At 34.6% G+C, this 13,277-nt stretch overlaps 1 protein-coding gene across 1 annotated transcript; it reads right to left on the reverse strand.

The window, feature by feature from the left end:
* Positions 1–1,100: 1,100 nt before the first annotated feature.
* Positions 1,101–10,231, reverse strand: LOC141824746 (putative ethylene response sensor 1). The gene is made up of 6 exons (XM_074712079.1): positions 10,099–10,231; positions 5,882–6,821; positions 4,440–4,808; positions 4,022–4,288; positions 2,521–2,648; positions 1,101–1,415 (listed from the first exon to the last, which is right to left on the reverse strand). The coding sequence occupies exons 2-6, from the start codon at positions 6,785–6,787 to the stop codon at positions 1,268–1,270; spliced, it is 1,818 nt and encodes a 605-aa protein (XP_074568180.1). The 5' UTR covers positions 6,788–6,821; positions 10,099–10,231; the 3' UTR covers positions 1,101–1,267.
* Between the last annotated feature and the right edge of the window lie 3,046 nt (positions 10,232–13,277).

A 13,277-nucleotide genomic window follows, 5' to 3' on the forward strand; every position in this document is an offset into this window, starting at 1 on the left:
TATGATCCATCTCAGCAATAACTTGCGCTGATCTGGAATGAGTATCAGGGTGCTCGGAATAGATCTGGACACATGGAGTTCGCCGAGTCTGAGCGCCTGAAATAGTTCCAAGCACTGGGAATAGTCAACCTCATGTTGATCGTTTTCCTCCTTCTATCTACCTTGCACAGTCTTCCTGCCGACTTTTCACCCCTCGAATGCACTAAGCCCTTCTGGCTCGCTCCGGTGCCTCCTTCTCGCTCCGTCGAAGCACTCTTCCATAGTTCCTCATACCTTGGATGCACTATACCCGCAATTCTTTTTCTACGCAATCATTCTCGCTCGCTTGTGTCTTCTGCCAAGATTCATCATTTGAATTACGTGTGTTTTCATAAATTCTTGTACACTTTAATACACGCATTAAACATAATTTTGATATAATTTCAGACTTATTTGATCACACATTAAAATTCCACTAAAGTACTAAAAAAAAAGAATTCACTTGTAGTATAACTCTTTCTTTTTTTCACATGTTGAAATTTGTCAATATTTCTTCCGTCTCTTCATCTTTTCATGGTTTCTAATCTTATAATCAATCCAATCCATGAGATTGTTAATTCAATTGAAATCTAATTTAGCATTGGTTTATAAATCTTGTGGATTACAAAATGATGAATTTTAGGTGATAGATTACAGTTTTGTATATCGCTACCGATAGAAATTGAATGATCCAACAAAGTGAACTACATACAAGGAATGAAAACATCGACTAACATTTGACACTCAGATTGGTTCAACGGTAAATGAGTAATACTCCGAGATTCTGTTAATGTGTGAGATTCTGTTAATGTGTGAAAGAAAGATTGTCTCTGGGACATGACTGAGTTAGTTATGCAGGATAAACTTACTGAAATATACAAGAGTTAAATCTTGATAAAACTGAGATAATACCCTCTCCATAGTAGCCAACTGTAGTTTCTTAATTTCATATAACAATAACAGCAAAGATAGTCCCTTAAATATTAATATCAGATCATGTACGTGGCAAATCAACACTATCTTCATATATATATATATATATATATATATATATATATATATATATATATATATATATATATATATATATATATATATGCATTGTAAAAACTCGTACATCTAAGTGGCTGATGAATACGGATAGTTCTCAACATCCTGTACACCTCTTGAAGTCAAGATTTCTGAGGAATTGGCCATTCTGGATCATTTGGCATAACTTTGGTGGTGGAAGCATTCATTCCTGCCCGTGCTAATTCGTCCATGACAACGGACCATTTTTCAGGTGAGATATGTTTTGATTTTCGTATATTTCCAGTTTCACCAGAAATGTGGCTGTACATCCTTTTCCAAGCCCTTCGCTCTCGAGCCAAATATGACCTTGCATGAGATTTACGTATCTGATGCAGCAGGAGGAAGCAAATTAAACGTCTGAGAATAATACATAAAGCTTTTAGAAACAAGATTAATAGTTTATGACCATGTGAGCAACTCAGATCCTTAAATACTTAGCATTGAATTTCACCAAATGCCAAATTACATAAACAAACACTGGATCAGAATATGTGCATCTAATGAGAATGGTCTAGTTTCCTAAATCTTACTTGATTTCTATTTCAGTGAACAGTATGTCAACTGCAGATTGCCCAACCGTTGTGAAAAAATAATAGACATTAGTTCTTTAAATTTATTACTCTACAACAAGTCTAGTACTCGAATAATAAAACATGATGCTAATAATTTAAAATTTGAAAATCTCATTCAAGATATAAAATAAATAGAGTTAAGCGGGATTTCAAGAATATCATAATCTCTCTTGATAATTTAATTAATTGGAATAGGGATAGAATCGACTATGTACTAATAAGTATGGCTCATGAAATGGTATGGATATTCCATAAATATTCCCATGTATATTTGGTTGGAAGAGGCTGTATATAAGGTAGAGAAAGAATAATCTCCACAAGACTAAACTATGTCAGGAAAAATTGCTTTACAAAAGAGAAATTCTAATATATCAGAAAATTTTATAAATGGAAGTTGATAAAAGGGATAGCAATGCAGGATTATAAGAGAAGATAACAATTTTTTTGAATTGGTATTTTAAGTTTATTTTGTAACAAAATGCAAAAAAAACTGTTTAGCCTGAATTCATCTGGATTCCTGCAAACAAGTATTATAAGTTTTCTATGTGATCAATTTCGTACACATTCAAATGATGATCTTATTAAGAACTTAAATATGGAGCAAACAAAAACGAATCTAGTATCGTGCTTGAAAGAATTCTTGAGATTTCACTAATACCAAAAGCCTCTATTTGAACAGGAGATAAAATATGGACACACACTGGATACAGGATCTAAGGTTAGGAAAAATTCCTATAATCGTTTTAATAAACTTCATGCAAAATGATGTCAGCAAGTTTTGCATGAAAAGATGGAAAAATCAGTCATGATCCCTTGTACACAACACAGAATGGTGCCAAAAACAATGAGATGGCTGTACCTCTTGCAAATGGCAAGCCCAACACCACTTCCGTTGTAACTTTGACTTGCTACATTTCGGCTCTGTGCAAATTTAGTGAAGATATATGGCAATTCTTGAGAGCTAATTCCACAGCCAGTATCTTTTACCTGATATTGCAAAGGCCAATTTAGCATAGTATTATTGAAAAATGAGAAAAAGAATTTCAATATACAAAATAAGAAACAAAGATCTTGTGATGAAACTGTTGGTGTATCATATGTGAACCATTGTGCATCAAATCAAAATGCAATATTAGTCCATAGAAGAAAAAAAAACTTATGATTGCAATTCTTCCATCACTCACCAGCCATTCAGGAAGCCTGTTCCTGTTCAGTCTAGTGAAATCTAGACAACATGATTTTTGAGTAAGAGAGCTTTGGAGCTGCTAATTTATCAAACTTTCAAGAAGCAATCAGACAAAATCATATACTTTTTAATGAGACCAAGTATTATTCAACAAAAAATAATCAACTTTTTTGTAGCATACCAACTTTTCCAGCTAACATGGTTGAATATGAATGTTTTGAGATAATTTTCTTTTAAAAAAAAGGCAGAGAGAAGTAATTAAGAAACAATGATATAATTGGTGTGTCATAACCGCATAAGGGTATTGTGAGCATTACAAACAGAAAATAAAATGTAGAAAAAATGATAAACAAGCCAAGACTTATGGTCCTATGGAACATCAATTGCTTAACAGAACAAAAACAAAATAATAATGTGGTAAGGCCCAGCTCCACATGAACTGTGCTAAGCCCACAGTCCCTCGACAGTGAAATCCAATGAGTATCAAATACTCAACTCTAGAATCACCAAGGGGACTTGGCCACACATGCACAAACCAATACAAAGCCATTATGTAGTGGTTCAGTGGTCAGTATAGGTAACTTGGTTCATTTGGTGCTTCTAAATCATACTACCTGGACCATACATGTGCTTTGTGATAACTTGATATACATTATTGACATAAACCAATGAGTATCAGATGCCCTCATAATCATACTATGCATAGTTGAGGAAAGGGTTCAAATAAAAAAATGGATTAAATTTTCACTTGTTCTCCATACATTTTTATCGATTCAAATTTCAATTCAATTAGATCGAAATTAAGCAGGCAATAATTAAGTTTCTGATTTGCAAGGAAATTAGATTTTGTGCAATCAGAGTGGATGTCTTGGGCGTATCCAAACAGGTTGAAACAAACCTTTACCAATAACAAAAAATTCCTCAAAAACAAGTCAATATTTCACAAATTCCTAAAACCTAGGGTTGAACTAACCTATATGATTCTTTTACTTTGTTTATGGTCCTTACCCTTATTAGAAAATGACAAGCAATTGAAAGGTACGACATATTTATTCAGAGATAATGGAATTAATTGATAAGTTTTCATGTGACCAATAATTGCAGATCATTTAAAGTGAATAACATCTAACAGGAGATAAAATTATAAATAAATCAGCTTTCTTATAATCTATACCTGGACTCTCAAGTAGAAGTGACCGTCACAAGCAACTGGATAGAAGTCGGCAGTTCTAAAATCCCTTAAATAATCTGCCCTGGCAATGGAAGCTGTAATAGAAATGTGTCCTTCCTTTGTAAACTTGATAGCAATACCAGCAACATTCAATATAATTTGCATAAGTCGTTTTTCATCTCCAATGGCACATAATGGTAGGTCAGATGACAAGATAAGTGAGACAGGTAGCTTCTTGACGGCTGCAACTGGCTTTACAAAATTCACCACCTGATACATGGAACATAACAACAACCAAAGCCTTGATACATGGAACATAAAAGAAGTAAAATTTCCCAAGTGCTGGAAATAATTATAATGGTAACAATTAATAAAGACCAAACAAATGCAAACAGAGAAAGGGAAAAAAAAGTCTAATTACTTCTCTGAAGACAGAATGAAGATTAAAAGCTCCAAGTTCCAGCTCAAGGCTTCGATCTTCCAACTTGGACAGATCTAATATATCATTAATCAGAATTTCTAGAAGACTGCTACTTTTTAATACAGTTTCAACCATTGACCGTTGCTCGGGGTTTAGTTCAGTCTCCATAAGAAGGGAAGAAAGAGTGATAATTGCATGCAATGGGGTTCGCATTTCATGGTTCATGACAGCTAGAAAATCATTACGAGCACGAATAGCCAATTCAGCCTCCTGCCGTGCTAAATCTAGAGCAACATTTTGGTCCATAAGTAGATTACGTGCCCGCATAGACTCTTCTAATATAGCAGCATGTGAAAGTGCAACAGCTACCTGAAAAAAGGTGATGAATGTTTTGAATGTAGATGTTAGGACTCATTATGCTTACAAAAATGAGAGAGACAAAACTTCTATTCTCAAAAGAAAGGATTTTAAATTCTGGAAACTGAAAAAGAAACAGTTACAGCCATGATTAAAGACATCAACACACAAATACTAGCTCTGAAACTAAAGCAGATATTAGACATAAGAAAACCAGTTGAAGGGCCAAGGAAGCTGGATGACTTAAAAGTTGATTCCTAGAAGGTAGTAACATGGAAATTAAATCTCCATGTAGCAATTTGATTTTCCATCAACATTCTGCACTCTAGAATGCCATTGGGTATATATATTCTGCCATCGCTCATATATGTTATTATTGTTCTCACTGCATTCTAGAAAATCAATTGTGTTCTCAATGGTAAAACTCTCAGTTCATGTAGTTACCCTCGCCAAATTTCATCTAATTTTCACCAAATTTGATGCTCTTCCATCCCTATTTATGATCTTGTGGTGCACCTCATAGAGTTAATGTCTCATAATGTTAGTTTATTCATTAATATGTTGGAATCTTGTAAATGGGCTAATTGATCTTTCCTCTCAATTGGTTCAAACCATAAGAACAAATAATATAGCCTTCTCAGCAAGGAGGAATATTATATCACTGGTTGACTAAATGAAAACATAAAAGCATTTCATTGAACAATAGTCAATTTCATCATGTTCTGCAATGCAAAGAAAACTATTCAATCTTCTAGAAACATGAAGATTACTATTGTTAACTAGAAAACAAAAATAAGTAACTAACTAAACAAAAAGTAGGAAAACAGAATGCTACTAAAAATAATAAAAAATGAAACAAATCTAAATTACGGGAGCATGCATAGAAAGATGATTCTGAATAGAAACTGTAAAGTCATATGGAAATTAAGGCAAAAGAAGTTTTAACATGTTGGGATATAAAAAGTAATGGAAAAAAATAAAGTTCAAAAAGTAATTATTATGATGAAAAAGGTGCTTTCAACTAGGAAACAGCAATAATGCTAAACATACATGAAGGTTCAACATGAAAGAGAGGGTGAGCGTACCTGATCAGCAACCACCTCAACAAGTTCTAACTCATGAACATGCCATTTCCTTGCACTATCCGATGGGAGAATCAAGACCATTACTGCATAGCTTTTTGCAGAAAGTTCTGACCAATCAGTAATCTGAAAATTTGAAAGATGTAACAGTGGAACTCGAATAGCAGCAACCTCTGGTGGCATGTATCTCCCTGATAGTGGTCGGATCCTTGCTAATTGACATGAATGTGGAATTATCATTGCATTGTTGCTATTGAAAATTTTGTTAACTATAGGATGATTAATTGGCACAGTAAAACCAGTAGGGACTTGTTGGTGCAGAGTATGGGAAAGTTGAAGACATGAACCACTGCGTGATGGCATCCATAGTGCACATTCCTCCAACCCCAAGGTTCTCCCCAGTTCAACAAGAGTAGTCTTCAATATTGTGTCCCTGTCAAGTGTACTTCTGATTTCATGAGTAAGCATACGAACATGTCTTCCAGTTTCTTCCTGTGTCCTAATGAGGCCCATTTCCCTGTCAAGCTCTTCCGCTTTATTTTTCAAAAATGATTCCCTTGTTTTTACACTTAATAAATCAGGAATTATGTGGACAAGCATCAATGCTGTTGCACACGATACTACAGCAGTCGAAATTTTTGCAATGGTCATGACAATGGCAAGAGTTTTTGAGTGCATGGTAAATGTCCACAAATTAATTAAATGAGTTGCCCCACAAAGAACAATGAAAGCACCAAATTGTATCAAAACCCATCTATAGGGAAAGAAGGAAGACTTCTTTACGAAATAGATGAGCTCAAGAGGAATGGAGAAGTAAGCAAGGGCAATGAAAAAGTCTGATATATACTGATATTTGACCAGAAGTTCATCAGCAGGCCATAGTGGCTCAATGCAGTCACAACCCTCCATTTCCTAATGACCACAATGAAGCATGTCCTTTAGCCTACATTATATAAAAGCAAATTTAATCAGGGTAGCTAATTGCAAAGAAAGAAACATAAAAAAAAAATGATGCAGCTGTATTCAGATAAAGAGTGTGATTATTATGTACGCTGTGAGATATTTAGGTATCATTTTTCTTTCTTAAATAACTTTTTTTAGTTCTCCCTTACTAAGAGAGAAAAGAAAACTATAACAGTTAGGCCTTTAAAATTTTGTATTTTGGATGATATACCTGCTCCAAAGTCGAGACTCTTGATTTTGAATCAAAAGACTATCTCATTACTGACTATGCTAATCTTAAAGTATTACCAAGAATAAGATAGGGTATAGAGTATAGATTTTTTAGTGTTATTATATTCAGATATATTTTGCTACAAAATTTATTTTTCTTGAAACTATAATAGTAAAAAATAAAACTAGAGAGAATACATCCAAAGAAAGTGGGTGGGCATCTTCGTTGTGGTAATGTTTCATATTTTATATAGGTGACAATCACCATGGTATTTACAATCAAGGGTAACAACATCATGGTGAGCCAGAGACTAATGGGGTGACCACTGATTTTTAGCTCAATAATTCGAATGTAAAACTCCACATTAGGGATTTGCAACCTTCACCCTTTTATTTAAAAAAAAATGGTTTTGATTGAAAATCATAGTTTTCACCCAATTTCTATATTAGAGTCATAAGGTGTTACAACAGATAAACAAAGGCTAGAAACAAAGCAAAGTCGTACAAAGCAGCCTAATCTGTTGAAGCTGGATCAGTCATCAGCCAAGGTACACAATAAACCATGAAGCAGAATGTGATCAAAAGCCAACCTATCCGCAGCCAGCACCCAGCCCATGACTGGAGTGTCTCAGTCCGTCAATTGAGACATCAGTCGACTCACAATTAAAGATCAGAGCACAGCACCACCTCCAAACACTATGAAGCCAAGCATGAATTAAAATATTGGCAACCTCCTTTATTCAGGCTCAAAGTTTCCACCAGCAGCAACCACCTGTTGGCGGACATTTGATACGTCCAAAGGACAGAGAAGCGGTCATGATCCACTTCTTACCCACAGTGGCTCTTGGCTTAGCCTTTGGTGTTCCGAAATTATAATTCTATATTTAACCTGACAATTATTTTATGTTTCTCTATGTGGTTTATATGGCCACAGAAGTTTATTAAGTGAAGGTTGGAACTTGGAATTCCATATCATACAAGCAGTATACCTGTGTGTGATGCAACTCAACTGGTGAACTCACAGGGATGCATGTCTCATTCAACAATCTTGTGAAAAAACAAAATAGAAATTGCACTGGATTGTTGATTTGATTGAATAGTTGAATGAAACATGAGGTAAGGATCTCTCTTATACACCTATCAAACTTGATCTCCTAAGATTGTGCAAGATACATTTTCCTAAAAACAGTACAATGAAAAAAAAAACAAAACTACTATAAGTTTGAACTTTATATTATGTACTTTTCAGTTTTAACTAGACCAGTTTTTTTTTTTACGAAAATAAATTTAGCTTTTGTTTTATTGCATCTTTCTCCCTATTAAGAAGATCTTGTTACTAGCAAATAAAGAAAGCAGTATAGTAAGGAGCTGAGCATAAGCTTCTTGGACATCTTTATTGCATCTTTCTCCCCTATTATAGTAGTCTTCTTTTTGTCATTTAAGGAGCTGAGCATAAGCTTCATTGACAGCTTATTTATTTATCGGTCATTTCAACAAATAAAGGAATGTTGCAAGTTATTATGTGTGCAACTCAAGTTAGCACTCAATCTAAAGATGAGTGAGTTTGAATGAGTAACCAACCGAAAAACCAATAGAAAAAGATTGAACTCGAATGTCAAGTAGTAAGATAGCAAATCCTTTATATTGAAATTACACTAATGTTTTAGTAGGTATGCAAGTTATAAGAATAAGCATTGTAAATCAAGGCTTTTTGCATATTTATGTTCAAACTAAATAAATGCAAAGAAATCTCTTATCTTGCATGGTTTTCATGTACAAGATGACTCAGCTTTTACTTTATATTTATCATTTACTTGAAGAAAAAAATTCTCCTTTCATAGCATATGTATGTCTTATACTCTCATAAAACTCTCAATTTGATGGAAAAGGTAGGAAAACAAAAGAAAAAGAAGGTTTGTGAGCTTGTGGCCAATAAATAACTATGAACAAGAAAACATACAGTAGATGTCTTAATAACTCAGGTAAAAGCAAGTTTATTAATTGGATGAAGGGGGTCATGCATTCCTGATTTGTCAAGTTTATTAGTTCAATTTGCTACTTCGGGTTCTTAGCAGAGTATGAAGGTCTTTGATATTTGTGAGCTTGAGTCATGCTTAGAGGCATATTGAATGTTTCATTCTGATTTTCTCTTCAAGCTAGGTCTGAAGCAAATCATCAAGTGACTTTTCTGGAGTTAAATCTTTTAAACTAGTCTACAAGTTCTTTCATTCTAGTTTATTTGTCAAAGGTTTACATTGTTAGCAATCTCGCAACAACCAAAGTTCATTCATCTCATGATTATTAAAACAAAATCTCAGAATCATAATTCTTAAGCTTGGTGATTATAATTTGAAATTAACTGTCAGACCCACCAACTTGAATACACTTGCATTTGTAAATGGTCATATTGGTTGGCCACTGAAGTCAGGTACACCAACCAGTAAATACCTTCACACTTTCCCTGTGAAGGGTATGTAATCTCTCTTTGTAATCCTAACTCTTTTTTTTTCTCTCTCTCGGAGATGTTTTTGACTTGATTCTTGAAGCATGACTGCGTCTGACACATCATTAACCATGCTGGGAACTTCACCTCGACCAAATCTATCCGTTCCAGCCCGAACTAGCAGCCAACGCCCCTCACTTCAAAACACAACTTATCCAAATCATGGCATGCGTACTGAATCGATGCCGTGGCTAAGGGCAGTACGCGAGCTATAATGCCATCAAGCTTCACACCGCTCTGCTCCACGTCAGTTATGATAGATAAACCGATTCTACGACTACGCAACAACTATAAATTCCTGCTCCAAAGTTCTGCCAATACACCTACAAAGAAATCTATTCATACAAGCTGAAGGGCCGTGTTACTACTACTCAAAAAGTCAAATTAAACCGACCCAACGACGCAGAACAACAAAAACAGACCAATTCGTGAAAAAAAAAATGGAGATCGCGAGTGCATAGGGAGATCAATAAAGTATATCCATAGTATGCGTTGAAATTGAAGAAAAAATAGATCTAAAACATTGGTTAGAGAGCGATCGGACCTTAGATCGGCAGAACCAAAAAAGGGAAGAATACACTTCAATCGGGCGGTTTCCCTGGCGTCGCCGTCACTCCGGCGTCTTCTCCCTTTTCTCAATGACACGGCTGGAAGAAGGAAGGGGGCTGCCACTTGCCACTGTCTCTTGATTACTTGAGCATCCGACTCCAGAATCCACATCATGGGGTCTGGATGGTTGGAAACCCTGATTGGATCCCCTCCAAGGGTTTGATTTAGGATTAGCCAACCAAGACGATGGCATCCGCGATGTAGTTGGGCTTCCCGTGGCGGCGTGGAACTCGGACGGTGGATGTCTGCGTTGGTAGGTTACAGCACGAAGATCAGTTGGAGGGGATCCTTGGTCTCAGTTAATCGTGACGCATGGACCTACGCCGAGAGCAGTCACGATCAAAAAGCGCATCCGTGATTGGATATTTTGCTGTTTGAGGACTGTAATTTTGCTCCGTACAGTAAAACCTATTATTATTATGAATTTTATAATCATCTATTAAAAAAATAAATTAAAAAATTATAATTAATCATGGAAGAATGTTATATGAACTTCATCCAAATTTGACACTTATTTATTTCAACAACTCTACTTTATCGAAAGAAAAATAATATACTACATGAAAATATAATAAAATAAAATTACTTGTCACAATAGATTCCCGTCATAAATTTTGTGACGGGAATCTGGACCGTTCGATTTTAAAGTTAAGATTAAATCCAGGTCGTAGATTGAATGGATGATTGCGATGACCTGGATTTAATCTTCTATTTTAAAATCGAACGGTCCAGATCTCGTCACAAATTTGTGACTGAAATCTGTTGTGACAAGGATTACCTCTCAATATAATATGATACTCAACATGACACACTTCATATAGTGGGCTTCATATCTATGCAGTTGAGTATGTCATGTTGAATTTCATATTATATTCTTCATATAGTGTATCATTGCTTTTATCATAATTAGATATTATAGTATCCACACATCCCATAATATCTTGGACCTGGTAATGGTGCAACGGTAGGACATCCGGGTTATAACTCAGGGACCCGCGATTCGATCCCCAGCTACGGCGTATTTGCAGGAATTTTCCTCCAAATGGGGAACGCAATCAAAGGATGCTGGGCATCTGGATTGACCGCCGTATACGCTTTCCGATTTACCCTGGTGGTCGGTGGGAAACTTCCGTGGGACCGGACCGGCCACCTCCAGAGATGAGAGATGTGGCTACTGGGATTATCATTTTTGGACCTGATAATCATTAATTTGAAGTGAAAAAGAGAGATAAAAATTATTATCGGACAAATGTGAAATACAGTTTATGCATATTTAAAAATTAAAATTAAAATTATTTATCTTATTTAGAATCTTATTTATTTTTATTCCTTTAAATATCAATTATATTATTAAAGTAGACTGGCACCCTTTAGGATTAATAAGGAAACATAGGTACCATACCATTTACGCCCAAATGAACTTCGGAGAACCTGATATCATGCTTGTCATAATAAGTTCCGGTCCAATTGATTTGCTGCAATCTAATAGGCCAAATGTGATGTGTCTTTATGTTTTCGTTATTTTATGAGTAAAAATAAAAAAAATAATTAAGTAATTATACACTATTGAATAGTAAAATAAAAATATTTTTGATAATAATTTAAAATAGAATGTCCTTTTATAATTCAAAAAATATATTTTTAATTTTAATTTTAATTTTAATTTTATTTGTGCAAACTTGAGAGAGCGTGCAAGGAATAGCAAAGAAATTTTATTGGTTGCGGTGGTTGTTGTTGAAAATTTTGAGATAAAAATAAATTAAAAATTGTGCGAGTATTTAACAACGGTAGAACAACATTCACGGCGTTATCAAATTCCTTAGTGACTTTTGTATTTATTTATTTATTGAAAGTGACTGATTTAACGTTAAGGACGAAATAGCTGCAAAAGAAGGCGACCGACAGGATTAAGCAAAATCACTGACCGGATGTTCGGATCAGGTGGACCGCTCAGACAATTGAGCCCGGTCAGATTTGGTTCCTATCTTTCATCAAATCAACTTCAGCGAACCGAACTGCTTACTTGATCAAATTAAACCGAAGTACACATAAAAATTAATTTGAAATATAATTAAATTTATTTTTATTTTTATTTTAAATCAATACATTTTTATTAGTCGGGATCAAGCTAAAACTAAGGTGCTTTAATAAAATATCTAGACATCTGATTATACTAAATGAGTTGTGTTTTTTTTAATATATCAAAGAATATTATTTAAAATAATAGATAATAAATAAATTTTATCATAAATTTTTTAAAAAATTTAGGAGATTTATAATTTTAAAGAATATTATTTCAGATAGAAACCCTAATATGATCTCATAGTGGTATGAATCTATTTCGGATCAAAAAGTACTTTCTTCTCATGATGCAGCGTAGTCGATCATGAAGAGAATAACAAGTGTCAAAGGACTTATTAGTAGTTACTCAATGAGATCTCTCATATGTTAAGTCATCATGAAGTCCCAAAAAAATATAATAGATAGACGAAATGAAGTAAATAGATGAGATTAGATGATGATACCTCCTTTGAGAACTCCTTCTTTATCTTATATAGGAGAGAAGTCACCTCTAGGACATAGTCAAGCTAGTCATAACATAATAGATTTGCAGAATTGAATAAGGGTCGAATCTCGATGACAAAGCCATAAAAATACCCTCCCACATGGGGGGCTAGTTTCGATTTCCTGATTTACTCTCTCTCAATAGTGTGAGTAGTCGTGAAGGCGTAAGGGACACATCTTTTTAAATGGTACCATCAGATTGCTCAGTAAATCAACAGACTAAGAACTCGAAATGCTCAATACGTTAAGAAGTCAGACTATCCAATAAGTCGACAACCCAGGAGATCAAGAAGTCAGACTGCTCGGCAGGTGAGGAGGTCGGACTACACAATAAGTAAAATCAATTAGGCTGATCAAATCGGCTCGATCAATCAAAGATTGTTGACACACCACATGAAATCTATATTGACCAAGTTCTGAATCATATAACACGACCTATTATATTGATCGGATCAAGGGACTCCTACATGGACGTCTCCACCCACTACATCAAATATATTAAAAATAAGAATTAAAACTGTTATAACTTTTTTTACAAAAAAAAAAAAA

This window comes from Curcuma longa, chromosome 3, assembly GCF_044706935.1.
Source record: "Curcuma longa cultivar G26 ecotype Majalengka, Jawa Barat chromosome 3, ITB_CL_G26_1.1, whole genome shotgun sequence".
Classification (NCBI taxonomy): domain Eukaryota; kingdom Viridiplantae; phylum Streptophyta; class Magnoliopsida; order Zingiberales; family Zingiberaceae; genus Curcuma; species Curcuma longa.

Excerpts from the sequence above, each read along its gene's own strand:
- LOC141824746 (XM_074712079.1), bottom strand. The coding sequence starts at position 6,787 with ATGGAGGGTTGTGACTGCATTGAGCCACTATGGCCTGCTGATGAACTT. Across the intron at positions 4,289-4,439 it reads TTCATTCTGTCTTCAGAGAA|GTGGTGAATTTTGTAAAGCC; the intron begins GTAATTAGACTT and ends TCCATGTATCAG. Across the intron at positions 1,416-2,520 it reads GGGCTTGCCATTTGCAAGAG|ATACGTAAATCTCATGCAAG; the intron begins GTACAGCCATCT and ends CTGCTGCATCAG.